Below are 24796 nucleotides of genomic sequence, written 5' to 3'. Positions count from 1 at the left end.
TGCGCTTGAATCAAGTTGGGTTCTTGCTATATATCCCGGGAACGGTCTGCCGCTCAGCGAGTTGCAGTACTTTGAATGGCCACTTGAGGCTGTCTCTGAAAGCAAGTCAGTGCCTACAGATCACCATGTTTAAATGCCCAGCTTTACCAAAAGTCAGGATGTCAGTTTGACCATTTATGCTGTCTGTTGCAACTTCTCAAATTATGGAAGTACAATACAGAATTGCTGGAACCCCCCCTTTAAATAAAAAATGTGCTTATATTCATCAATATGAGGTGCTAGTCCATACCCATTGAGTGCACAGTTGCCCACATACAGTTTTACATGGTGTGTGTTTGGGATACAGGTCATAGGAAATTGCAGATTAAATGCAGTCAACTGAACCCATTAAGAAGAGCAATGTATTCAGACAGAGTTTTTGTGAATTTGATAGTACGATTGCTTTATTGAAAGTACAGTAGTACCATTGCCAATAGTGGGATAGTTAGTGGGCTAAAACTGTACATTGGTAGTTGAGGTAGCACGTTGAAAGGCAGATAGTTAAAGTGTTTATATGTTGTATTGAGTTAAATGGGGGAGCCACAGCGATCGGTCGCATTTTAGCCATTTTTAAGCATTTTTCTGTTGTTATAGCACCACCCAGTTGCCAATTGGAGTTAAATTTCTCCAGTCACCTTGAGGCGTCCTGTTCTACATATCTACCAAGTTTAGTAAAAATCAATATGGCGGTTAGGCCTAGATAAGAAATTAGCTCTCTAGCGCCCCCATTTTATTTGATGGGGTCAATAATGGAGGGATCCCCTCAGATTATGTGTGGTCATATGCCTACAAAGTTGCGTGGTGATCGGTGAAACCCTTGAGATGTTATACACCTTTATGTGATGAGCCACGCCCTCCGCAATATTAATTGCCTTATAGAAGCTCAGTTTTAGTAAGTTTTCCAACTTTTGCAAAGAAGGAACTTTAGATATTGGTCCCTAGATTATGTTCACCGAGTTTCATGCAGATCGGTCAAACTTCCTAGGAAGAGATCGATTTTAAGTGTTTTTCAAAAAATTCAAAATGGCAGAAAATCTATATAACCTGAAGTTATGGGTTCTTGAGGCAGATTTGTTCCTCATGAGGAGAGGCGTCTCTGTGCAAAGTTTCATGTCTCTACGACATACGGGGCATGAGATATGCTCATTCAAAGCTTGCAATTTCAATCGGTTGCTATAGCGCCCCCCCTTTGACCAATTGATGTAATATTGCTTCATTCGCATCCTCCCATGACCCTCTACCACTGTGCCAAATTTCACATGGATTGACCAAGTCAGTGAGGAGAAAAACGTGGAACAGACACACAGACAGACAGAGTTTTCATCATTATATAGTAAGATATTTGAAAAATTATCATTTCGGTATCCGTATCGAAATTAAGGAATAGGCTATCACATTTGAACCATTTTCAGAAAAATGTTAAATTTTACTTGTGACATAATGACATCAGGCCATCATCAGTATGCAACATATATTTCTTTATTTTTATGTGAGCAAGATGCATCATTACTTTATGTAAGCATTTGTTTGGTATATCTGAATTAGCTGCTTTACATGGTGTTTTATACAAAAAATAAAATGTAGTCTCATGAACAAACTGCTGTTTGACAGAATTGTAGATGTATGTAGGTCATTTAAGGTTGGAGTAAGTAGTACATTCTCCTACTCCAGGGAGGACAGATGTGTAGTCACAGCAGATGTCATCATTTTGAAGGGACTTGATACTAAGCCAGACGTTGGGAAAGCACCCACACACATACAGCGCTTCTGTAGTTTTTTTTTTTCTCTCGATGCCCTCATGCATGATGATGAGCTGTCACTACAGTTTCCAGCCCAGCTCCCTCTGCCCCTGTTCCTCTGACCATCAGGGCAGAAAGGCTACATGTGTAACACTTTCACTGACCAGTTCTGTCATTCTCCGACTCTGAATAAATCCTCCACCCACTTCCTAACTGTGACACCCTTTTGTGGCTACTGTGGCACATGTGCGCTCTGTTGTACTGTCAGAGAAATACAGCTGCAATAGGCACTTAATGTTGTTTTACACACCATTGCCCAACCTTCCTTCCATGTCTCCACCCTACTTCTGAGAAGCGGTGCTGTGATGTCCTCCCTTCCTGTTCACATGGAGGAATTTGTTTAAATCTATAAGCGCATCCCACCTCTGCCTGATCACTCTGTGAATCTGTTGAATCCAGATGTTTGTGTGCACATATCTGTTGACCACATAGTGCAACATGCCTCCCCTGCATCATGCCATGCGTTTAGCTCTAACAATTACAGTGAAGGTCATATCGTCAGGTACAGCCCTTTAAGAGTACATTGCACCAGTTGCCCAAAGTTTTGAAAGTTGACTTCTCCTCTCTGCGGTCAGCAGGTGTTGGCTCTGTGTATGCTGGAGAACACGGTGATGTGCTGGGTGGCGTGGGAGAGGAAACTGTGGTTTTCAGAGTTCTTGCTGCACTGTCGCCCCACCCTTCTGCAAATCCTCTTTATCTGGCTTCTGGATCTCCCCAACAGGAACATGTTTACATGTCAAAAATAGTACTAGATTATGCAGTATATAATGAACTGCCCAGGGCTGTGGGGAGATATTAACTGTAAGAAACCTGCTCAGTCACAACAAAGTGATTGGATGGTTTTTCCATGAGTGTACTTTCATAAACTCTGAGTTGCTGCACATGCAGTTTGAAATGATAAGTGTGGAAGATTCACATCTCAAATTCTAAGTAGACAACATTGTCTTACTCCCAGAACATCAAAATACGCCACTTGGGTAGTGTCCGTGGCATCACTATGATTACTAATGTACACCAGACTTTGACCCAGGAGAGTCTGCACCAGCAAAAACACTTAAAGCTCAGTGTTTTTTAGCAACATCTACTATATTTTCCAAACCATAATGAAATGGTTTTGTTGTCTAAGTCTAGCCGCCAGCCCCTTCTTACTGCTGACCCCTTCTGAATCAAGATACAATACAAAAGGCTGCCCCCAGCATCATTTTAGTAACACCCAGGGCTTCTACCCAAGCGACAGGTAGGGATAAGATCACGTTGCTTAGTAGCTTAGTATGTGTCCTTGATTTCATCCCAAGCAGCTTCTCATCGCAGACAAACATAATTTTTGCCACGTGATATGCTAGGCTAACTGTTGTCAGCAGATTTAATCAGCTGTAGCTTGCTGTTTTATGAGTCTGGTTAACGTATAGTTAAAAACACTGTCTCCAACTGATTTAAAAAAAAAAAAAAAAAAGTTTCTAGCTGCCATGTTTTAAAACAAGAATGTTGTAAAAAGTGTCGCAATAAACTTGATGGCTGCATGATATTGTAAAGACAAAGAGTAAAGGTGCATGGTCCAAACAGCATCCAAATAAATTTATAAGGCATTTAAATAAAGAAACACCTTTATTTTATTTTATTGCACTGTAGCGTTAGATGTCATTAGTCCTAATATTAATAAGTGGAATGAAGGAAAGTCTGATCTTCATTCGAACATAACCCTGTTTAGCCTCTTATTCGCATTTTTCAACCTTGAATGTTTCACTTTAACCATTAAGAGAAAGGGTTTTAGGATGATGACTAAGTGTGAGCGTGAATGGTTGTCTATCTCTATGTGTCAGCCCTGGCAACCTGTCCAGGGTGTACTCCGCCTCTCGCCCAATTTCAGCTGAGATAGCGACCCCCAACAGGATAAGCGGTGACACAAAATGAATGAATAACCTGTAACAAACTAATGTAGTAAGTCAATGAACCTTGGCCCTAAAAGTGGCGCTTGTTTGCAGCTGTGCTGTAATTCTGTGGTGACGTGTTATTGCATCATGCCAGATAATGGCCAAAAATTTGCGCTACTACCTGGGTGTTGTATTTCCATCATTGTTGATCAGAACTTGAGCCGATTGAACTTGAGCCAATTGAATGCTGATTGTAACCTTTACTATTAAATACAACAGCCAGATGTTAGTGGGTGGTAGTGGGTGTTTTGTCCGATGGGAAAGGGACATAAGCTAGTTAGCCAGACATGCTAATGATTACTGCTCACCTAAGAGCAGAAAACCCATTGTTGTTCCTTACACTTGGCTGTTATGTTTTTGGTTTTGAAAAGCTAAGAGAAAATACATCCCCCTCTAATGTCTTTAAATGCCAATATCACTTTTGCTGCTGTGCAGGCCCGTGCACACAGCTTCAGCATTGGATTGATGGGTGGCGTTCATCGAACAGCCAGTTACACCTCTTTAAACAGATGCATCCCCTCAGTACCTGATCTGAACATTAAAAGGCACTTTCCAGCTACAACATTTTGTGTTTTTTATATATATGGAGGGTCAGAGACAATTGAACAGATAAAAGGCCGTGGTCGGCTGGTTCATTTGGTCGAGTGCTTCAGCTGTCTGTTATCTCTTCCCTTCAGGTGTAGCCGGCAGCAGCAGGGCACAACATGGGCACAGCCATCTCTGTGGTGCCAGTCTGCACAGCTGGCGTAGCATCGGCTGTATTGCTGCCATTGTCTGATGCCCTCTGTGCACTCTGGGACGGAGACAGACAGGCAAAGAGTAAATGAGCAAGAGAAAAGGATCCAATTGTGGAACGGAGAAAGACAAAATACAATAGCGACAGGGAGAGACAGGGAGAGAGCGCAAAAATAGAAATTGGTGAGAGCACAAAAGGAGTTTTAGGCTTCACACTGACAAGGAGGCGTCTGCTGGGATTTATCTGTAACATAATGTACCGCAGAGTCAGGACATATGACCATATAAAGATGAAAAGATATCAGTATGCGTACAGTAGGTATATCTCCCAGTTGTTCTCCTGCTTTTATTAACATAACTTTGGCTGTTTTCTTTCATCTCTTTCTCTCTCTTCCTACTGCAAACTAAACCAGGCAATATATTCAAACAATTACAGGCTGCGTGTTTGTCCAGGTGGTGTTTGCCTGAATAATGTAAGTGTGGATGCTGCTAAGAAACTGGGAGGTTTGCACTAAAATAGTTTGAAATTCAGAACTCATTTCTGATGTTCTCTTGTTTGTGCAGACTAATTTTCTGGGTAAAGACCTCTGACTCATTTGGTATTTCAATCAGCACTTCACACTGATTGATGTTTGATGCAGCAGTTTTAGTCATTTTACACATTCTCTGGTCTAAAATTTGGATAATTTAGGTTTTATCTGTTTGTGTTGTTTCTGTGATTATGACCCACTGTTCTGCACTATGACTTCTCATCGGATCCACTCTGTGATCTTCAGTTTGTCGTTGTTTCATGTGGGAACAGTTTGCACAGACCTTGGACGAGATGTGCCAAGCCCGTGTGTCTTTACGTGTAGTGCATGACTGTTTGCAAAGTGGGCTACAGTAAGGTACATTATGGTCATCCTCCATCAGACACATGGAGTTGCAGCGCGTCGCACACAAACACTAACTCACATACGTGCACCTCAGATGAGTCAGACAGTGTCATGGCAAATTGGATTTACCATGCAATGCCCTCATTATTGTAACCAGGGTAACCAGGCGCCCCTTCACAGTCATCCCATTTTGTCATCCTTCTCAGAGGGAGAGAAAAAGAGGCCTGGGTGGAGGGAACGACAGGAGAGGAGAGATGTCCAAAGAGGTCTCTTTTACCCGTCTTCCACCCATCATGCTCTCTGACTCTCACTGACATTAGTCTGTGGGATTTATAAAGATGAGTAGAACTGCACCATCCTCCAAAAAAGACATTATATTTCTGTCCTTTTTCCATCACCTTAGACCTGTACCTGTCATAGTTTGGCAGAGGAAGTCATGCTGACATCAAGAACTTTTCCTAGAAGTTTGCCCATCTGTCTTCACCTTAAACTTCCCCATCCGCTCACCCCTCAGTGCATCTGATATCTCTGAGCAGCCTGGGCCGGGGACGACATGCTGTTACAACACACTTTTACTCAAGTTCCCTGTACTCGGAAATCCAGTTTCCACAGGATTTATGAATTGGCTTTTTGTGTCGCAACAATATCCTGTTGTGTGATGGGTGTATTTTCCACTCTTCATTCACACTTTCATTGTGTTCTTACGTAGTTTTGTTCCCTGTTTATGTGTTGCTTTCTGCAGTCCTTAATATTTTAATATATGTATATATATCTAATATTTTATTATTCTATCTGCAAGTATCATGCATTGTCTTAAATTTACATTTTGAAAATCTTTAAAAACGGTCTTCTGGTCTATTTACTCAAGAGTGCAGCAGACAAAATAAAGAGTCCAACTTAAAATAAAGAAAATCTTCAATTTAATTTAACTACATTTTCTAAAAAAAAAAAAACTGCTAGAAAAAAGAAATCCTGGTGATTGAGTGCTAAAATAAAATAACAGAGACATGCTGGCATCTGCCTATTGGATATTCAACAAGTGTTATTTTTAAATTGTACATTAAATTTAAAAGCTCCCCACATTGCTAAAACACCCACATTTCCAGAAAAAATCCAGGACATGAACTCAGTGACCTCAGTGAAAGCCAGAGCCCTGAGGAGCAACAGATAGCATAATTAACCCGCTGTGAGCATTAATCATTTTCATGCATGAGTCAGTTTAGACACAAGCAAGTAAACCTAACTCTTTTTTAAACCAGGCGATCGATCTGACAAACTCATATACAAACCTCAAATTTAACATATATCCTCAAGTATAAATCAGGGAAGGATTAAAAAATATGTAGAAGCTGAAGTGCTCTTTTCTTTCTGCAAAACTCAAATGTTTGCTGTGCTTTGCTGTATGTTGGGATGTTGTGGTTTTTGGAGTCTTCAGCCACCCCAGAAGTGTTAACAGTAAATAATGTTGTCACACCTAAATGTTTAGGTCATTATTGTATGAATACAGTCATCTGATGCTGATTACTTTCTCTAGTTTCTAGTATTTTCATGGCCATCGTAGCATCTGTGCAAAATGCTGCATACTTACAAATTAGCTAGCACCGTAAAATTAGCCTGGATGCTAATGAGTTGCTGCTTCCATGCTAATAACAGATATTTTAGTCCACAGTAACAGGCGGCGCACTGATGCATATTATCAGGGCCAGAGGAGCGAGTGTGTAGGAGGCTGAAGCCGCCTATTCAGCCTCCTGGGATACTCATCATCTGGCTCGATTCAGATGCCAAAGAGCTCCATTGTTTGACCCCATTCAAACAACACCATTGTACCGAGCGGGTCTGATTGTGCTACTCTTTGCAAAGCCGGAGTAACAACGGTGTGTGTGTGTATGTGAGTGTGTGTGTGTTCTTGGGTGTTTGTCTGTCCAGTGTTTTGGTGGCATTGTTGAGAATTATTATATGGACGTGTGTGTGTGTGCCTGTGGCATTGTGTGTTTGCATCCCAGCAGCATGCGTTTGCATTTCCCGAAGCAGGGGGTTTTCTCTGCTGGTGACAACAATGTACCCAGTCATTGAAATGCAGCAGGGCAAACGCAGCCCAAACGTGACCCCGTTTTCTGCCACCGCTGACTGTAAAGTAGCTCATAATTAGAAACTGCTGCTCAGAGGGGGAAAGAAGTTGTTGAAATGTCTGTCAGTTTTTATAACTGCATGCACCATTTTCTGCTGTGAATAACTCTGGGTTTAATCTCAGAAAAAAATTAGGCATAAATGATAATGCAGTCACCAGAACATGTGACGACGATGGCAGCGAACAGATGGGAGTGGGACGTATCTGCATAAGACAGTGGGCTTTGCTTTGCATGTGTGAGGCTTCTGTATGTGAGTGCGCTTTCTGTTTACTTGCCTGCATGACCAGTGATTCTCCATTACCCGCATCATGTGTCTCGGATCAGAGCACAAAGTCAAAATGTTCCTGCTGTCTGCTGTGAAACACCATATTGGTTTGAGAACATTAAATATAACTGTTAACCACCACCCCCATCACCCAGTCAGACACTGCTCTGGCTGTGTTGTTTGACAGTCATAACGTCTAACTTAGGGCTGCACAATTATTCAAAATATAAATCACGGCACAACCAAGTGCAATATCCAAATTGCAGGTGCTGATATTATCTGTAAAGCCGAAATGCAAAAATTAAGACTCCCATTACAATTGTGACTCATCTAGAAATCGTAATATCTGTCGAAAATAATTGCAATATATATTTTTTTGCATATCATGCAGCCCTATTTTAAATCTAAATTCTGAGTTCTCATGTTCATGTTGTTCTCCTGCATCCCACAGGTTCTAGATTGTTCTCTTATGCAGTTTATTTCACCACTTTCTGTAATTTCCTGTTGCTGCTGGGAAAGTTGCTCCCTCACTTTGACCAGGAAGTTTGTACCTGCATGGTTTCCTCAATAGCTTCTTAAAGTGGTTCCTCCACTGATTTTAAGATAGTATTCTCTTGGCCACTTCTCATTTTTGGATCAGTCAGAGCTGTGAACGCTGTTTTTTCCATACTGTCATCAGGGTGTTTTCAAACTGTTGTGTCCCACCCAGTCCGAAAGACTTAATCGGTTTCATTAGGGCTGCAACTAAAAACAACTTACAACTATTTTTTTCAATCATTTAGTTAACTGTCAGAAAAATACTGAAACATCTACATCACAATTTCAAGGTATCAGCCAGCAGCGAATCCTCACGCTGGAGAAACTGGAACCAGTGTATTTTGGGCATGTTTGCATTATAAATAACTTAAAGGAGGAATTGATTAAAAGAGTTAGTGAATTAGTTTGCATGTTTCTCCTTCTGTAATACCAAGAGACTCTTGCACCACTCACAGAACAGACTAGAGGTGTCTAGCACATGCACAAGTCTTTACCTCTGAGTCTATGAACTGACTGAATCACAGCCTTCTGTCTGAACTCTGTGTTCATTTCATCTGTGTTTGTGCATGTTTCTGAAAGTTTACGAACATGGACAAAATGAAACAGTACTAATGGAGATGGTGGAAGCAGGGTAGCGTAGTTCAAGTGAGATACAATTGATCATTTGTAAATTAATTACTTACCCTGTGTTATGTTGAATTCGGAAAACAAAGAAACTTTTTCTCGCACACCTCCACTGTGAACAAAGAATCCAAAAACAGAAGATTCTTTATGAGTTGGAGTAAAAAGTGGGCCATGTTGAATTTGAATTTGTGTGTTTTTCTTGCATGCTTCCACAGTGAGCGAAGAATCCAAAACTCCAAAAATAAAAAAGGGTTTGATCATTTGAAGTAAATGCTTCTGCATAAACAGTCTCAGAAACTATCAAGTGGCTCACATGATCAGTACTTCCCAAACACATGCACATTAACCAAACCCTTATTATTTAAAACATTCCACATGCGAGTAACATGCATAGGCGAGCGTGTGCGTTTCAACTCATCTCCTGTATTCCATTGGGCAGAGTTCAAATGCATGTGATCGCTCATGTGTGCTACTCGTCCGTGCATGAGTCTTTTTCTGTGGGAGTGTTTCAAATAGTCAGGTTTTAGTGAAAATGCTTGCGTTTGGGAAGTACTGAGCACAAGACGGGATAAATGAGACTTGGATTTTACTGCTGTGAGAGTTTGTAAACAGATGTGTTGATGTAGTTTTGCTGTTGTTAAATGCAGACCCGCTTCTTCTGAAATTCATTAAGAATATTCTCTGTTTTTGGATTCTTCATCCACTGAGGAGGCATGAAATTAAGTTTCTTCACAAATTCAATGTAACACGAGGTGAGTTATTGATATACAAATGATCATTTTGTGGGTGAAGTATTCCTTTGAAAGCTCATCAAAGTACAGCAGAAGCTGCAGAATAATATGAACACACATGTACAAACACATAAAACACCTGTGGTCTACAGTATCTTTCACATCCTCCACCTCAATGAGCTCAGACAAATAAGAAATCCTCTCATTCTCTACATTTGTTTTGTAGACATCACTGTTAACACAACTTACACAATATAACTTTCAGTCTACAGTACACGTTCTTCATATGTATTCAGACCCAACATCCATCCCACCTCCTGATAGATGTGATGTATCTGAATTGTCTGGACCAGCCTCAGTGAAAATGAGTTTGTCTCCAGGTTTGCTCCCTTGAGCTTTGGCCTTAAAGGGAGGAGGTGGCAGGGGAGAGGAAGTCTAAAGGAAAAGTGATAATGAATTGACTTCAGGCCTAGTTTCTATTTTGGTTGGGAATTGGTTTGTGTAAATGGGTTGTGAGTCAGAGAAACTGCAGAGTGAGGACAGATGGAGGCACTGTGTGAGACAGAGGAAGAAATTCTGCGTCTGGCTGTTTTTTTTTTTTACTTATTCTTTTTTCATCTAAGAATAAATTAAAGGTCAGAAAGAGACAAGACTGCATGCTACCAGTAATTTGGGACTGGACATGAAATGCATGAGAGGCACTGGTAAGGGGCCTCCTGGGGATCGAGCAAAACTCTTAAAAAGCTGGATGAAAACTCTTTCAAAGTTGAGCCACCCTGCCCATGCACTGCTGGAAAGTTTTGACACGTGACAAGAGTTTGGGGTTAGTTAAGTTCACCCAGTTTGCTTTGGGTATCCATGTAAATGTGTCAGTGAGTGAGCTACAGTTGCTGAAGCTGAGGTCATTGTATGTCCAATATATATGCAACACTGTTACAACAGCATTTTTAGCTAAGCTAGCAGCACGGCTCGAGGGATGGCAGTGTCAGATGGCCCATCATTTTGGTCCAGACTGATATTAGTATTGGATAGATTGTCATGAAATTTCATTCATGTGGTTTATGTTAGCATGCTAACACACTCAACACTGAGGATGAACATAGTAAATATTTTACCTGCTAAACATCACTTTGTTAGCATTGTCGTTGTGAGCATTTTAGCATATAGCTCGATGTAACACTGTGCCTCAGTACAGCTTTACAGAGCTGCTAGCATGAATGTAGACTCCTTAGTCTTGCTTTGGAAATTGGAAACAGACAAGTTTCTTACTTATTATTATAAAGTAAATGCTGATGCCACCAGGGAACGAGCTCCAGGGAAAATGAGGGCTCGATTTACGGCATAGAGGAAGTGCATCAACCATTGCATGATCAAAACAGGAAGAGGACAAAGCTTTTGTTTTCCCTGGTATCGGTAGCTGTTCCCAGATGTCAGTTCCTTGCAGTTACTTTCACCAGTAGCGCCAATGGCGAACAGCGGGGCAGTGTGTCGTGTGTTGTTGGCAGTTGCTAAGCTCTGAGGAAGTTGTGTTTGCCACAGTGATGGCAAAAATAATACCAGTTGGAAACACGATGGGGGTCAAGTTGACAAGTTGTGTGTTTCCACTTAATTCTCAGCGAGCAACACAGCAACAGTTTGCTTCTCAATTATTCACAGTTTTTACATTTTTTAACATTGATAATTACTGTTAGAGCCATTTCTAGCAAGTCCTAGTTTTTGAGTTACTTTAACACACTATCTGACCTGGCACTTTGGGAACCTTCAATTAAACGCAGGTGTGCTAAAGTGAGTGGGGAGCATGGCAGACGCCACGCGGTCACAGTCTTTAACCACTGCCTATTTGGTTAATCTTAGTTTTTTATTGCTTGATGAAGTCGTTGAATTCCCCATTGATTTGAACTTTGTTTTTGTAAAGGCCTGTTTATGTGGGGAATGTTTTTTTGGGGACTGCAAATCAATGAACCGTTAAACCAACCGAAGCACCCGGATCATCATTCAGTGAGTAAAATTAAACCATAGACGAGTTTATCGTACCCCCGTCATGGCAGCTGTGGGCCATATTTTTTAACTTATTCGGAAGCCACAATAATTACTGTATGAAATATAAGCCAATCTTTAGAAATCTTGTAGGTCGCTTGACAAGAATTATCACAATTTTGAATCCATTTCCAGATTTCTGAAAGGCTTGTTTTTCTTGTCCACTACTGTTTTCCAGGTCAAGAATGAACAACTGTTCAAAAACACAAATAATATACATAGCTCACATTAATAACACTTGCTCACATGCCACGTACTATTTTTGTTTTGCTGAAAGTTGCTCAGTTGCACGTGAAGCCAGAGCTTTACATATGCATGTAAAATAACCCAGATCTTCCCCATCCATGGGCCCATAGATCAAGCAGTGCACTGCCATTTCCTTTAACCCTGCCTCCCAACTGCTCTGCCTCCGACTCTCTCACATGAATGACAGTTCATAATATTTCTAGACTCAGCCACTGTGGATGTTATAACTTTAAGGACAGAATTATTTAAATATGGGGTACTTAAATGTTTGTACTGGGAAGTTAAAATACCAAAAAAAAAAAGATCTGCTGATTTATAGACGTCTTTTTCACAGTGTAACTCTATGGCAAGCTGTCTTTTTTGGGCCCCATGGCACATGTGATGGACCCAGAATTGTAATTCCACGGTTTGGCCTCACTGTTAAATCGGCTCCAAAGCCCAGCTCCGTTCCTGTGGGCTTGGAGGAAACTTGTTGTGAAGCAGGTGGAATATTTGTCATTCCAGCTGGACAGACGAGTCTTTGAGGATTCTGGTAATATCTTCAGCACGTGGCGTTTTGCAACCTGTGGAATTGTTCTGAAGTTGGCTCACGTTTTAAAACACAGATGCTGACTGTAGCTCTGTGACTCAAATGTAATTATCAATGCAAAAGTCTCTAATTTAAAAAACAATGATTTTTAGAGAGGTATAAACTGGACCTCCCACAGTGTCTGAATCGGTCTTATTTAGAGCAGGTGTGTGTTTGTGCACGGCGCCATAGAGACTTTCAGCAGCAACAGACGCCAGCAGACGTTATCAGCTCTGCTGAGGCCCCCTCGATGTGGGCCAAGTGAAAAAATAGAGAGCAATCAGTGTGGTCCCATAATTCCTAGTGAGCTGTGAAGGAATGACAAGCAGAGCCACATCTCACACTGCATGTCACGTACACACAAGCACACACACTTTCACACCTTTCTTGCATGTCCATGTTGGCTTAAAATAAAAAATCTAATTATTCCTGTTAATCACCAGCTGCTCAAGCTGAGTCACTGTAGAGCGCCATACTGTGCTTATGGGCACACACACACATACACACACCACTGACCCTCCCATACTGTACGCACACACACACACATACACAGACACACACACATGCGCACACTTACTCATACAAGTGCTCTCCAAACAGCACACTCTCACTTCAGCTTTGCACAGGATATTATGAAATCAGCAGTGTTGCTGAAACTTAGTCAAGGTCGCTGGGAGTCCTCTCTCTCCCACACACACACACTTCACCTGGCACTTACACACTCACACACACATCCTCGTGCAGGGAGCTGCATCTCAGCTCAGTCCCAGTCCTCTACTCAAGCGAGAAGCCCGCCGGTGATCGGACTGTCGCCTGAAGCGAAGAGGCCGAGCCGGCGTTGATTCAATTTTACAGCCCAGTCACTCTCTCTGAAGCTCCGATTAGTCAGCTGAGGGAGACGAGGAGGAGAAGAAGAAGAAGAAGAAGCAGAAGAATAGTGATGGCTATGACAGACATTGCGGAGGATGACCTGGATGAGATGATGCGCGAAGAAGCGGAGGATGTCTTCTACGAGGACGGTAAGGCTTGCCAAGGGTCAGCTGTAGAGTGTGAGAGCAGGCGTGGGCTTACAGGTGGGCTGCAGGGCTGAAACGGCTGCTTGAGGATCACAGTGAGGTCAGACTTGTTGGTTTGGGACTTGTGGTTGTAATCGGGGTTAAGACGAGGGCAAAAGTGGTGGTTGAAGTGTGGCCCAGAGGGATCTCTTCAGCTGTGTGGGTGGGGTTGTTTGCTGCGTGGTTAAGTAGGCTCTGATACAAACTAAAAGGTTGACACCAAATACTGATTATTAAAAGGAACAAAAGATGACTTATACTTACATGCTACTGTTCAAAGTCATATTCAGTAGCTGCATTGATGGTAAAAATTAGTGTAATGAATCCTTGACTAATGAGAACTTCATGCTTTCTGTCTCGTACATAGTTCCCCTTTTGCAGGAGCTCTGTGCAGAGTTTGTTTATTGATTTTTTTAACTTTTACCCTTTTTAGAAAGCCGAGAGCAGCCGTGCCCTCAGCAGTGTGGGCGTTCTTGTGTAACAGGCAGATGTTTTTAAGCAAGCATTATGCACCACAAGAAAATCTTTTCAGCATGCACTTTGTGAGTGTTTTTTTTTTTTTTTTCATTTTTAAACCAGCTGTAATCATAACCTACGTTCACTTGGGTCCTGGAAGAGTGATGAGCGGTGGAGTTACGGCAGACTGACTGATGATTGTTCATGGGTAGAGGTTGTATATTCATTGTCAGGTTGTATAATAAATTACTACTGTTCAATGTTTCTGCAGAAAACATTGAACAGAAAAATAATCTGACCAGGGCTGTGGCAAAAGCATTACGGGTAATGATGCTTCACAGATTGGCTCAGCACTTATCATGTCACTCTGTGTGTAAAACAGTATAATGCACTAATGTAGAGATCCACCAATTTAGCATTGCACTTTTATAACATTGTTGGGCTCACAATAGGCAGTTAGAAGTCGTTCTTCTAACTTTGTTGCGTTCATGAGCTTTAAGACATAATGTGCAAACAACATGGATGCTACAGAGAAGATGTGTTGTATTTTATTGCTCAGAGCATTTAAACTACATGTTTTATATTAAAGTGATTTGCAAGTGATTTTGTCCCGGACTTGTTGCTGCACCAGTGCATCCCCTACAACAATAACTTTTCTAACTAATATCACATTACAAATTACATGTGAACAAAATATTGACATATAATATGTGAATTATTAAAGTTTATTACCTTCAACCGACATCTACTTTCATCCGCCATGTTTCTTTCAGCTCGTGTACCAAAAGTTGTTGTTCCACCTTGAGGTAACGTTTGTGTGAATTTTCCCAGTTGGGAACTCGTATTTCCAATTACTCAGAAGGGTTATGCTAGTAGCCGCTAATGTAGCATCAAGCCGCTAGCGTCAAGCAGAAATGAGGAGCGGGCTATGGAGGCCTGGTATGCTCACTTCTCTCTAACTTGGCACGTCCAGATTTTTTACAGCAACTTCTTCAGAGCCAAAATGGTGGAGCACATAACCCTCCTGTAAAACTATAAACTGTTATTTCATACTTCAGTTTTTGTACAGATTAAACAAACAAGATGTAATGTGGTTTTTATTGTGCTTTGAAAGGTGCTGGTGGGCAGATTTTGTTATCTGTTGACAGAGCCAGGCCAGCTGTTTCCCCCCGTTTTCAGTCCTATAATGCTAAGCTAAGCTAACAGGCTGCTGGCTGCAGCATTTAATTAGCAGGCATGTGGTACTGATCTTCTCGTCCAACTCTCTCTCATACTCACCTGTTGCAAAATGGTTGAATACATTATTTTAAATGAATTTTGCGACCCACACACATGCTCAGAGAGCACACTGGCGCATTTATATATTTTATTACATTTATTTCAGCTCCATACAGGCTCTGCAGTGGCTCCACTGATGATGAGTGGACAGCGAGCAGGAGGATATTCCCACATATTGCATCATTTGGTGTAATGTATGTTAATGCCTCCACTGACCCACTTCTGACTGAGATACACCGATGGTAATGTGACGTTCCCTTTGAACAACACAGCCAGGAGGTGCACAGCCAGATGACTCTCTGCAACAAACCAGCCAATCCCAGCGCACAGATTCATGAGGAGGTTGGCTAGCAGGCATCAGTGTGTTTATTCAGAGACACAGCTGAAGGATGCAGAATGTGGATCGCTTATATTTTCTGTTCTAATTAGCTCTTTGGGTTAGCGACGGAAATTACACTCTGTGTTTTGTGTTGAATATTCAAGCATTTCATTCTTATTGCTGCTGAATGCAAATTTACGACCACTGGCCTATTTTCTTTTTAAATCATTAGTCTCATCATTAGTAGTGGGTTTGCAAATCTTTGAGTTTGAGCTACCCACAAAATTAGAAATTGGTGTTGAATGAACTCAGCTTGAAGTGTGGGATGTGTGATTTTGCAATGGCCATGTGGTGGTTCCCAGCCTGAGGGTCTGAACCACATAAGGGGTCACATTAAGTAAAAGATAAAGGCAAGAGACAGTTTATATTCATTTCAGCCCAGTCGCCGTAAGAAAATGTTGCATTACATTTCTGCAAACCATGAATATGTTACATTTGAACGTTTCAAACATAATGTCAATGTCTCTAAATTCTGATTGAGCTGACTTTGTCATCAGGGGGTGGAGGGGATGATGAGACAAGGGTGAGACAGCTGCAGACCAACAAACACACACACAAAAAAAACGGTTAGTTTCTAGGAAGACAGCAACAGCATTTTCAGCTGTGATTGTGGCACTAAAACTGGGTGTTTAAAGCCAAAACACAATATTTTTCTAACCCTAACCAAGTGATTTTTATAACCACATGTTAATCACAGCACTGTTGAAACATAAAGAAACATAAAGTTTCAACATATCCACCACATATGAAATGTACAAATGTTGCATATCCGTGGTTTGCAGAAAGGTACAATGCCACCATTTATGCTGGTGATTAGGTTATTCATTCCCATTCAGAGACAGTGGGTTGTGTCACGGCATCATTACTCCAGCTCGTTGCTCTTTTGCTGCTGTGCTGCAAACTGAATTATGACGAAAGGAGCGCTACTTTAAGCCCGGCAGGAGAGATGTCAGAGTGCCTGAGCAGAGCAGATACGCAGCCACAAGTGCACTTTCTCCCTCCCTCTTCCCACCTCTCCTCCTCACTCACACTCTCAGCGAGTCCAGTTCAGGTCGTATGAATTAGCAAAAAGCCTCAGTTGGCTTTACTCAGTAGGAACAATGTGTTTTTAGCTTCATCCTACGTCCTCTTTTAAAGTCGAGGCAAAAGGCAGTCACTTTGCAGAGACGTGAGAAGGGACTCAGAGTTGGCAGGTTGGTTAAGACATGAAATTTGCGGCACATGCTGACCGGGTGGTACTCTTTGTGTTTAGAAATGTGGTTCCTGCATACATATACATGTGTATACATGAGTATACTGAGGTAGTCAGTAAGTAGTAAGCAGAGTGATGTGTGTCTGGATTACTCACCTTTAGTGTTATTGTATTCAGCATTTTCCCTCACAAGCTCAAAGGTCATAGAATCGTCCCAACTTTAATTAAAATGATAATGTTCTGTTGAAAAACAAACAGCTATTAGTAGCATGCAACTCGAAGGGTTTCATGCTATTTGACGGCGGTATAGTACTACAAACAAAGCCTCGGCTCACCCCCGATGATTACCCCCAAGCTCCTGCAAAATCACATTTGCACCAGCACCCACCTGACCTGAACGGTTCCATTCATATCTCACAGAACCTAAAGGCAGAGCCATTAAGTGGTTTTACACACACGTTAACACAAACACAACTCCGCTTTCTTCCCTTGTTATCACACTCTACCACACATGCACATCTTGAAACATTTCTCAGAAAAGAAATGGCTGCGCCGAACGATATCAGTAGAAGTGCACAGCAGCTTCATTGAGACCAAAATAAACACAATGGCCTCTTTAACTTCTTCTTCCTCCTTATGAGTAATTTAAAGGGCCTGATTTTGCTCTGCTACTCTCCTCATGTGGTTGGCAGCGCAGCAGCAAACAGCGAGCGAAAACAAAGTACAAGAGAGAAGTTTGTCCCGGAGGGAAGCCGCAGTTTTAGGGTTTTAATGGCAGTAAAAATACAGTTTAGTATGAGATTGATGGTGCCATGGCTGGAATGAAGCCTTACTGTTTGGTGTCTAAATAACCCGTGTTTGACTAACTGGGTCAAGTCAGAAAGCATGACAGAGCTGCCTTCAGTCACAAGTCAGGAGCCTGGAAATGGTTCAGTCAGTAACGAGACCACGCAGCACCCTGAATTATATTTACGCTCAACAACCACAATGGAAATAACTCTTCCTTTGACATGTCACTTTTGAACATGCATGTTTGTGCTTTGCAGTTTCATGTGTGTTAAACTAAAGACATTTAATGTGGTTGTGACTTAGTGAAGAGTTTCACCGCTCTGATGCAGGAATGTGTCATATTGTTCTTGTGCAATAGGATTCGTCTCCATTCCTCCCCCTGACTACTACTTACATGACAAACCACTAATTGCTGTGCTCAGCTGCTATTGTTTGTTTGTTTTTTTAGTTTGTTTATTTGAAACCTCCTTCTGGCACAATGACATGTCAATCACTGAGATTTTCATTTAGCCAATGTCCCTACACAGTTGAGAGTTTTTTGAGAGTTTCTCAACTACCAAGATGTTTTGTAAGTACTCAGTTAATTAGATAAATTCTGAGGGGTGGAGTGAGGTGACATTTCACCTGAATGGGGTTGAATCTTGAATGGTGTGTTTCCACCTGTGCTCCTTAAGCCGTCGCTTTAGATTTTGCCTGGGGGGGGGGGGGGGGGGGGGGGGTCTCTAATGCTCTCAGGTAAACAACACCTGAGATTTGAGGAGGGAGCAAAGTATGTAGGTTAAAGGCATGACACCACACGCAGGCTGACTCTAAAGGAGACAAAGAAAAAACTATGTAGGCTAAAACTGAGCCACCTACATTAATTATCTGAAGAGTTAGTTTTGTCACCTCTTGCTAATAGCTTTATTACCAGGTCTTTGTTTACGACTGGCACCAAGGAAGTGCATCATAAGGTGTTGCCATGTGCCCCAAAAAGACTTTTTCCCATAGACTTACATGGCGAAAGAGAAGTTGATCCATTTTTTTTGAGCGTCAAAACTTCCACAAAAGACTTGTTTCACAATCAGGATTTGATCCATTTGGTCTGATAACGTTTGGAAAGTCTAGAACAGCTGTGTGATTTCATTATTTTATCCCCGTTCAAGTTAGCAGAGGGCTAAACTAGAAGTAGTCCACTCAGCTGGTCGAAATCTCTAGTGCTCCATGGGCCCAGTAATGCAGAGGTGGTGAATTAAAGTCTCTTTTCCCTCTAATTCTTTGTCAGACTGCTTTCCCAGTTGTTTCTTGTATCCCTCTGTATAAATACTAAGCTGTCAGATGGTTCTCTGTGCAGATAAATCACCTCCCTGTGATCCTGAGCTCTGGTGGGCACCGTGTGGGCTCAGAGGAGGATCAGTTTCCTGGGGTTTGCCTCGCAAGACAAGTACAGACAACAGACTGAGAGAGAAATGGATGTGTGAAATCTGACCTGGCTTCTAGTCTTACAGCCTTCTCCATGAGCTCTGTGTATCATGCTAATGTCTTGTGAGTGTGTGTGTGTGTGCAGTGGGGGTGGGTGCATCCCCTGTTTCACCCTCTGGGTAAGAGTTGAAAGCTTGTACTGTAGCAGTGAGATAGATTTCATGTCACCAGCATGATAATATGATGACATCTCAAAGCTCAGAGTTGTGATTTAATTATAATATGGCTCCATTACATTAATACAGATGTGATTGTGTGGCTGTAACGTACAAACCTCTGACTTTCAGTTTCTTTAGCATGAGCATGCCATCGTACGACTTAATGAAATGATCAAATGTGTCAGTTAGATGTCAGTTAAATGTCGGTTAAGGCCCTGACACATCAAGCCCACGGCTGGCCGTCGGTCAATGTCACCCTTGTCGATGCAGTGTGTCCCCCACGGTTGCCCCTCCTCAGCCCCCATCATCTGCTTTTTTCAGCCGATTCAGCATGTTTAATTGACGACGGCAGATCCCATTGGTGAATGGAATCACTCTGATTGGCGGTTCAGCTCAGAGCTCCAGAAGAGAAACAGGAAGTGAGGAAAGTAAACAAACAGCTAAAGTCAAAAGGGAGTGAGACCGAAACAAGTTGTTATGTTAGGTAAGATTATTTTTCTTTAGCCATTGAGAAGCAGAAACATTTCGTGATGTGTTATTGTTCCCTGGCACACGGTCAATATGCTTTGTTCTTTCAGCATTGGATTGTGTTATAATGTGCTAACTAGCTTCAAGACAGTCTTCTGGTTTCCCTTTTTTAATGGTGAATATAGAGTACTGCCATCTGCTGGTGTGGAGAGTTATTTCCTCTCACGTAGGGGCACAACATACGTGCTGGTTGGCCATTGGCTGTAGCCTTTGCAGTATGTTTATGTGTGCAACTCTTTGGCAAAGACAAAGGCAACATGAGGCGATGCAACAGTAGGCTTTCATTGCTGTTAGTTCTTTGAAGTCAGTTTGGTATGTCTGTTAATGTTAGCCAGTGAATTGGTTTAACACTAATCTTAACTGTCAAATGAAAATTTCAAGTTCCCTGTAATGTAAAAGTATTTCAAATAAGAGGTTGGTCACCAAGCAGTATATGGTAGACCGAATCACAGGGATCGTCCCAATAAATTCCAAGTGAAAAACCTCAGCATCACGTACATGAAATGAAACGACACTGAGCGGATGTTGCCTCAACGTGTTAGCTTTTAGCCACCTATAAAAGACCCATCTATAAAACTCAGTATTGGTTTAAGTGTATGCTATATATATATAGACTATTTTCACAGCTTAACTGATGATCAGACAGGGATTTCTGATGCAGAACTGAAGCTGTTATCTCAAAGCCACCAGACTCCATTGACAAAAACAGTAATTTGACTTCAAAGATCACTGGAGTTGCTGGTTTACCGCAGCTTCGATTGGTTAGTATGTGAGGTAAAGCACTGTACATATTCAAAATACAGTGTACACTAAAACTGATGCAGATTTTTTTTTTTTTTAAGTCTTTTTACGAGGCTAAAATACGCTTTGATGTCACAGTGATTCGGTCTGGAGTAGTTCAAATAATTGTGTAATTGTAGTACAGTTCCAATGCATGCCATGATTATAGCTAACTTAATACACTCTCCCTGCAGCAGAGCAGTGGTTTTGGTCCTGGAGCGTCTGACCAGAACATAATTCGATCAGTGTTCACTGCTGCCTGTCAACTTTTTTGTCAAATTGTGTGGGCGATAATATGATTCAGTGGAAGTGCATATCTGTGCTGCAGTGGACATATAGGACGGGGGGGGGGGGGGGGGGGGGGGGGGGGACGTTAGAGCCAAAGAGGTCACTGCTGGAGGTTGGAGAATGATCTAAAACTGACTTGATCTACTTGCCCTACTATAAAACACACACGCACACGTACACACATACATGCACTGACCCACTCCTCCATAACCTCGCACACACACAAGCATTGTCTTCTGTCCTCAACATACACACACTGACTGTCCACCCACACATACACCTCCACTGTCTGGCCACAGATGTCATCTCTGTCCACAGCAATACAACACACTGAAGAACGTGACAGTACTGTATTTTGTGCATCAGTGTCTGCTCTGTGTTGGGAATAGCTCTGACCTGAGGGGACCTACTATAGCTGGAATATTAAGGCTCTGCATCTCCCTCTTCCTGCTTCTGACAGTTGGCTTCACTGACCTACTTTTGCCAAAACACTCAAACTATTATTATTTTCTGTTTTTTACTGAGAGAGGAGAGAAAGAATTAAAGGGGCGGCTAAAGGAGACAAAAACATTCTTTGCATTTTGAGACCTAAGGTAAATTTTTAATGGTGCAACATTCAGTAAGACGGATGATGTAAGAGGAGAAATCTTTCTTTCTTTGTCTAAGCCTAAGTATACACTTGTCGCAGTTTTTTGGTCACAGATGTTTGCATGTGGCTTATATCTAAGATGGCAGTTTCACTGTACTGCTAACCTTTCCTTTTTCAGTTCCCATGTGGTTACCATGACAATCTGTGCTGCGGCCAGCACTGGGCGTGCAGCGTTTACATTCAGTGGTTTGGAACCTGTCTCACAATGAGGTAATCCTGTTGAAAACATGAATGTAACGGACCACCCATGACTCTTCACAGAGGGGTAACCTAGTGAAAATTTGGAGATCAAGTTTTGCCCTTGTTGAGCAGCTGCTCACAAGTGTATCACAGTTTCTTTTGTAAATTATGAAACCTCATAACTGATGGTTGCCCGTGTAAAACTTGATGCTTATACTAATATGATTTCATCCCACTATTCATATTTTGACGCTCGGGCAGAAGCCCTGAGTTAGACTTAGGCACCAACTATGAGGTAAGGGTTAGGAAAAGATCGTGGTTGACATCAGGCTGTCAGTAAACCCACATGACAAAATAACTCCACATTGACTTTTAGTTTCACACAGGACATGAACACCAGTCCACTGGATCAAAGTCCTGTGCTTGTTGAGCCCATCCACCTCCCCTTCTACCTGCAAGGAATACATCGCTCTTTATACCAAGTCTGTTGTTCTGAACGTCTAATAATGACACAGATGGGTTTATATTGGAGTTGGTTGACAGCCCTTAGCTTCTTATACAGACACTAAAGGGTGCATTGTGTTCGTATCTGATGCCGGGGGCCACTGTCCAAGCAGCATTTTTTTGACACCCTGGGATTGAGACCAGGCTGTTTATGACAAGTTCTGCTCTTTATTTCAGTTTTAGGAGATACAGTGATGCCAAATCATTATTAACAGAAGTTCATCTACTTATATGTAAAGTGAGCAAAGTTTTTTTTTACCACTTGGAGGATGAAGAAGTGGTTAACACTGTGGCTGTGCAGAGTTTGCATGTTCTCCCCGTGTCAGCGTGGGTTTTCTCCAGGTACTCTGGCTTCCTCCCACAGTCCAAAGACATGCAGGTTAATTGGTAACTCGAAATTGTCCGTAGGTGTGAATGTGAGTGTGAATGGTTGTCTGTCTCTATGTGTCAGCCCTATGATCATCTGGCACCCGTCCGGGGTGTACCCCACCTCTCGCCCAATGTCAGCTGAGATAGCCCCCCGCGACCCTCAACAGGATAAGCGGTTATGGAAAATGAATGAATGAAAGAAGAAGAAAGAAATCCCATTTGGACTTGTTAATGGCTGACTTACTTGTTTATGCATCACCACCATTTGATGAATAAAAATCCAATATTCAGTCTCCTTTTTAGCTCTGATTTGGTCCCCACCAACTCCAAAGGAAAATATCAGTCTCTTTAGCTGCTACACGTTTAACTTTTATTGCTAAATATGGCTGCCTGCTGAAAACAGAGCTGATCAAAGTAGAGCTTGCACGCCTGATAACCAAAATAATCAGTTTAAGGTCTAGTGTGTAGGATTTGGTGGCATCTAGTGGTGAGGTTGCAAAACTGACAATTTTCCCGTGTGCCAAGCATGTAGGAGAGCTACTGTGGCTGACATGAAAAAAGCAAATGGCCCTATTTAGAGCAAGTGTTCTATCTGTCCGTTCAGGGCTACTGTAGAAACAACATGGTGGACTCTGTTGAAGTGGGCCCACTCTGTATGTAGATATAAATGGCTCATTCTAATGATTCTTGTTTTCAGGTGATTATAAACTAATGAAATTATTTTTCCATTTCTGCCACTGTATCCCCCAAAATCATTCACACAGCTGAGGGGGACCACTAAGTAGCCTAATAATTCTCTGTGGGTTTGTCACTATGAGCGACCCCTTTCACATATAGTAATTTGATCCAGTGTTGGTATAAAAACATAATAATTCGTTTAGCTTTAAAATATATAACTAGTCAGAAACTAACTTAAAAAACTGTTAGGAAGGAAAGAACTGAAAAAGTCACACACATGTCTTTGCTTTGTGAGGTCACTGTACATAGCGGCTGGTGAGATGATATTGTTGGCACACACCTGCAGTCTGCAGACCTATGACGTGTCTCAAGCCCCTCAGGGCAGAGGCTTTACCTGCAACGAGCAACCTGTAATTACAGACCAAAGGAGCCACATCATGGAGCTGTGCCACACGGCAGCGTACAGACAGTATGGTGTGTAACTTTGTACAGTCATATAGTAGCTTTTAATTTAGAAACTAATACAGTAGGCACAGCTGTGTATTCAGATCTGCACACACACACATACAGTATACTGTGTGTTTCTTTATGTAAATAGACGCCAAAGTCGAGTTGATGATGTCAGAATTCTATCAAGATTCAAGTTCAGCATTTACAACGAGGGAAGTCCAACAATGAGTCAACCTCAACAGGGCAAGTAACCGCAGACGAGGCAGCATTTTCCTCTGACATTTTTAGTGCCACACACTCTCACTCTGACACACACATCGTCAGCTGTGCCTGTACATCCCTTTGCCTTGACCTCTCTGCCCTCCAGTCATGTGGCCTTCCTGACTCATCCTGGTTTAGCAGTCAGACGTTGTCGGGCAGACACGAAGGAAATGTTTAGAGAAAAAAGGCAAAGAAAACGAGTAGGATAAAGATTATGGACATGTATTTTTAACTGAATGAAGCAGAGAGCAGTTGGTGGTAGAGCAAAGGACAGAAGGTTGTTTCGATGCGGCGCTACATGCGGAGCAGGAGATCGATGGTGGTGACCAACAGCAGTTGTGGCTGGTGCGGAAGTCAAGGAACATCTCTGCTGCGAGGTCAGTGGGGGTTGGTTTCATTCATACCTTCTATGTATGAATGGGCATGCATACCTGGGTACATACAGTTTTTGTATCCAGTGATACAGTTATGATTAATATAGTGAGAGAGCTTTAAACAGATCATAGTGGGTGTTACTGAGGGTCATAAATAGACACAAAGTGAACAATTCGACCAAAATAAGTGTATTTCAACTTTTTTAAAAAAAAGCACATTTTAAGGTAAGTATGAATCATTTTATCCACAGCATTTTAGGGAAAATTATCTGTAACAATAAGAATATAGACTTTGCAAAACATGTTGTTGTTATATTACAATAAGATATTTACTCTACAAGACGATAAAGTCATTTTCTCTATCTTTCAGTGTGATTTTTGTAAGCATATCTCCGGCCTATAAACAGGGGAGAAAGCTGGACAGTCAAAGTTGCTGATATTAAGGCTATGA

General features: G+C 41.8%; 1 protein-coding gene across 4 annotated transcripts in view; it reads left to right on the top strand.

Moving 5' to 3' along the window:
• The first annotated feature begins 4704 nt into the window (after positions 1–4704).
• ripor2 (RHO family interacting cell polarization regulator 2) overlaps positions 4705–24796 on the top strand; it is an 87377-nt gene continuing 67285 nt past the window's right edge. Inside the window, exon 1 of one of the 4 annotated variants that reach the window (XM_033637397.2) lies at positions 4705–4819. In XM_033637397.2, coding sequence (XP_033493288.1) covers positions 4759–4819 — 61 coding nt within the window. In that variant the 5' untranslated portion in view covers positions 4705–4758. Of the gene's footprint in view, positions 4824–13310; positions 13536–24190; positions 24349–24796 lie in introns of those variants that run through there. The other 3 variants (XM_033637398.2, XM_033637396.2, XM_033637394.2) reach the window with 3 other exon arrangements.

This window comes from Epinephelus lanceolatus, chromosome 16, assembly GCF_041903045.1.
Source record: "Epinephelus lanceolatus isolate andai-2023 chromosome 16, ASM4190304v1, whole genome shotgun sequence".
Classification (NCBI taxonomy): Eukaryota; Metazoa; Chordata; class Actinopteri; order Perciformes; family Serranidae; genus Epinephelus; species Epinephelus lanceolatus.
This window is presented reverse-complemented; position numbering and strand designations above follow the sequence as displayed.